Genomic DNA, 4,456 nt, shown 5'->3' on the forward strand with positions numbered 1-4,456 from the left:
CACTCCCATCAGTCCATAGAGAAGAAACATCCAAGAGAATCCAATGGCATCTGCAGAGATTCGAGTGCATGAAGGTAGGTCAGTCACATCATGGGATACAAAGGAAACTGGTTTATTTACTGTGAGGTGGTCACTGGTGCCTGATGGGCATCTTATTTTGTGAAGCCTTCAATAGATCTCGGAAACTGCTTATCTGCAAGGCCTGGACTGGGAATCAGCAAAGGAAAAGGCTGGTTCATGCCAGGCTTTGCCAGCACCAGAGGGAAAGGAAGGCAGCCGAGCTCCAGAGCCAGCAGTGCCCACCGAGTGCCTCAACTGAGGGCTCTGCTAGAAAGAAATGTGGTAAAGCTGCCGGCACAGAAGCTGCAAACTCCGTGGTTTGCTGATACTGTGGTGCTCTAGTGCAGCCCAGTGGGCAATGGGTGACTTTTACAAACAGCTGACAGAGGGCTCAGAGCAATGCTGTTGGTGCCTGGCTTTCCTGCTCTCAGGGGCAGCAGGGTCACAGCTACTCCAGCCCTCAGTCCCCACGGTTCAAAATGCCACCTCATCTCCAAATGGCTCGTGGTGGCCATCCTTTCCTAACCAGCCGTGGGAGGTGGAGGGAGGAGGAGTGGCTACTTACCAATAAGGTCCAGGAAGGAGAGGCTGATCAGTAAATTAGCAGCCCAGTTAAAGCTGTTACAGAAGGCAAAGGCTCTTCCTCTTATCCCAGCAGGGTAAATCTCACTGAGGACCAGCCAGGTCACTGCATGGATTAGAGAGATCAGAAAGACAGTGTGGGAGTTAAGCAATTTGTTCGGGAAATGGGCAAGGGAGGTTTCAGCAGGGGGTTTAAACTCGGGCTTCACCCAGGGCCTGCTGCTGGTGGTGTCAAACATTCATTGACCTCAGAGACAGGGCACAGGAGAACACTTCAAACCTCCCGTGTTCAGCACTGCAGGAGGAATGAAACAGCAATGAACAGGCACAGGGAGCAAAGAAGAAAGTGGAGGAGTTTGTAATTCCATCCACGGGACATGGAAAAGATCTGCTGTCAGGACATGCTCTTTGTAAAAAAATGAGAAAGGGGTGGAATTAGGGAAACAACATTGCATTTGGGCTAAAATCAGAGTTAAAGCAACATATGCCTTCAAGAACCCTCTCCTATCCTGGGGTTATTTAGCTTGAAATAATTTGCAGGGTCACTGTCAAACCCAGAAGACTTGCCCACTTATATATTTCTCTTGAGTTAGATGATGTTTTCTCCCATCAAGGCATTTAAATGTCAGAAAATAGTAGAGCTCATATGGAAGCAAGACCTAATCTTTAATCTCATCTGATGAAAAATAATGATTTCAGAAAAAAAACCCCAACAAAACAACGAAACTGATACTGAGAAACTTTCAAAGAGGTTCCACTTCCAGTTCTGCACTGACTTCCCTGTCACACAGCAGAAGCCCCTCAGTCCCTCTGCCCTTAGCCTTCTTTTTTTCTCCTCCCCAGGGTGCAGCGCTTGTGGGATACTCTGATTTTGCAACGAGCTTCACAGAAAAAAAAAACCATTACAAGGGTAGTTACAGCATGGAAGAGGAAGTTATTCCAAGGCTGTACCAGCCCTGTAGCTGGCAGAGCTGCAGTGCTAGAAAGTGATTCAGTGGGCAGATGGGGACATATTTCCAGTTCCCAGACACCAAGCTGCTTGGTACAGCAGACACATAAGGAATGTTTCCAGTAGGCAGCTTGCAGGTCAGCCCTAGTTTTATTCTCTAGGTTAGTGCAAAGATATATAAACACCACACTTACTTGGCCCAAATCCAATTGAGAAGGCGCTCACGAAAGCCATCATGCTCAGCAGTGTAATCCAATTTAAGACCGTATGTCGTGCCCAGGGAGCACCAGTGAGAGGAGGGCCCGTGCTTCCCACTGTCCCTTTTGTGGACTGACCCACCAAGTCCCTTTTCTGCGTGAGGGAAGAATTGGGAACAACCTCTTTGCTTTGGGTACTGGCAAAAACTTCTGTAAGGCTCCTTGTGGCAGGAAAACCAGGGGCTGCCTGACTTTTGACAGCACCCGATGCTGGTGGGAGGGGTGACGCAGCAGTCTGGGGGAATGCAGATGTCAGGGGGTGCTGAGTGAGGCTGAGGGACGCGTTGGGGTCGGTGGGTGCCTTGCAGTCCCTGGCCATGGCCAGCGGGGCCATGCGGCTGGTGAGGCCGATGGTGGTGACCGAGATGGCCATCACCACACAGCCAGCCAGGAGCAGCACTCTCCTGCCAGCCTTGTCTGCCAAGGCCATTGCGACCAGCGTGGCCACCACCTTGATCGCTCCCAGCCCAACTGAGGCCAGGATTGCCGAGGAGTTGCTCTGGAACCCCACCGAGTGGAAGATTTTGGAGGCATAGCCCAGCACATTGGGCTGCCCAGTGAACTGCTGGAAGAGCACCAGTCCCAGGCCCACCAGAGTCCGCCTTCTCATGTTGTCTCTGGTCCTGAAAAGGTCAAGGAATGAGTAATGCTTCCCCTGACAGGGCTCCCGCTTTGCTGCCGCTCTGTCCTCAGTGTCCTGCAACGGAATGAGGCCCTTCTGGCAGTCCGAGTCCCACGAGCTTAATTTAACAGGGTTCACTGGGAGAAAGAGGATGCTGAGGAACTGCATGGCTGTTGGGGCAATGGCCAGCCCAAACATGTACCTCCATCCCTCCTCCACGTCCGCAAAGACGTAATTCAGCGCGTAGGACAGCAGGATGCCCCCGGTGATACCGGCTTCGTAGAGAGACACCAGCAGCCCTCGCCGGTGAGCAGCCACCATTTCTGAGACGTAGATGCAGCAGGCCATGGATGAGACAGAGATGGCAAAGCCCACGGTCATGCGCCCAATGACCAGCACCATAAATGACCTGGCCGGCGTGAGGATAAGGCTGCCAACCAACAGGACCACGTTGCTGACCAGGATCGCTCTCCTCCGGCCGTGGCGGTCGATGAGCACCCCCCCGGCCAGAGAGGCCAGCAGGGCTCCGATGAGGACGGCGCTCACGACAACTTCTTGCTTGAAGCAGCTGAGGTGAAAGTCCACCTGCAACTGCAGCAGTGCACCAGAGATTATCCCCAGCTCGTACCCAAATATCAGCCCGCCCAGGAGAGACACCGTTGCGGACAAGAGCAGGACCATCACTGCACGACCTGGAAGACAAGAAAGTAATGCCAAGTTCAGTTTTCTGATGCTAGCAGGGCAGCTATCAGCATGCACAGGCTGGAAAAAGCTCTCCCAGGACACCCACAGTTTTCCATTTACAAAGCCACGATGCAGCATTTCCCCATAGGTCACCAGGTCACATGTAGAGAGACACTTGCAGACAGTCACGCAACCCACCAGGCAGAGGCACTCATTTGGGGTGCAGAACTGTGAAATCAGGGCTTTGTTAACAAAGTTAAGACATGTTTTTAAGTAGAGGGCACTGATTTGTAGTGCCTGGAGTTGTACAGGGGGATCCTCTGTAGTCTCCCTGGATTCAAATTACAAAACCTGTTCTGAGCAGGAAATGCAGCTTCTGCTTTCAGGTCGTGAGTTATTCTGCATTATCATTTTCATGTTTCAGTGCACGTGGCACTGAGCCTGCAGCCTCTACATTCTCACTTCTGACCTTGGCATTAAAAGCCCTGCTCACAAAAGTTTATTTCTCCCACTTAATCTTGCACTCTTGCCATGACTTTGTGGGGGCGCCCTGATTTCTTCATCTGTCCTTCTACAGCCCACAGCACCCAGGATCCCTGAGCCATGCACAGCCTCCTCAGGCTGGTCCAGGACCACAGGATAAGCTTCATTATGAGCTGAAAACCTCACTGCTGCCAGCCCCAAATACAAAAAGTGACTTTTTGACCTTGCCCATCCCATACAGATGAGCGTACAAGTTAAGTTTAGCTAAAATAAATAAAAAAACCAAAAGCCAGCAGCAAAAGCAACCCAAACCCAAAGCAACCCAAAGCAACCCGGCCTAAACAACCCTACAAAAGCAAGGTTCTGCCTGCATATGCTTCTCACCATGGGGAAGGGATGAAAGGGTGACAATGTGAGAACCATGAGCCATGTTATAGCAGCAGGGATTGCACTGGTGCCAGAGCCAGCATGATGTAGGGATCTCTGGGAACAGCAGCGGCAGTGACCTCCCCTCCAGTTACAATTTTGAAGCACAGGTAGAGTGCACTAGCTTTGAGGTTTGTGCTGGTTTCCAGCATGTAATTCTATCTGTACTCTTTTGTTTAATTAGAAATATTCACATTTTCTGTAGACTGCATGTGGAAAAAATGTGGACACAACCACCAGACCGTGGAAACTTTTCTCACCCTGCCTAAGGGCTTTTTTCCCCCTGACAAGCTGTGTTTCTGCTTGGCCTTTAATTACAGCTAGCAATAAAGATTTCTCAGTGATGGCTGTACATAAATACAAATATTTGTATTTATTCTGTAATCCTCTGTG

General features: G+C 50.7%; 1 protein-coding gene across 1 annotated transcript; it reads right to left on the reverse strand.

Moving 5' to 3' along the window:
- Positions 1-3: 3 nt before the first annotated feature.
- Positions 4-3,388, reverse strand: SLC2A10 (solute carrier family 2 member 10; the record flags this gene model as incomplete). The annotated part of the gene is made up of 3 exons (XM_017840255.1): positions 1,786-3,388; positions 626-748; positions 4-50 (listed from the first exon to the last, which is right to left on the reverse strand). Coding segments are annotated over exons 1-3 (1,677 nt in total), but the record flags the coding sequence as incomplete, so codon positions are not given.
- Positions 3,389-4,456: the final 1,068 nt, after the last annotated feature.

The sequence above is a fragment of the Lepidothrix coronata genome, unplaced genomic scaffold (genome assembly GCF_001604755.1).
Source record: "Lepidothrix coronata isolate B3197 unplaced genomic scaffold, Lepidothrix_coronata-1.0 Scaffold1433, whole genome shotgun sequence".
Lineage (NCBI taxonomy): Eukaryota > Metazoa > Chordata > Aves > Passeriformes > Pipridae > Lepidothrix > Lepidothrix coronata.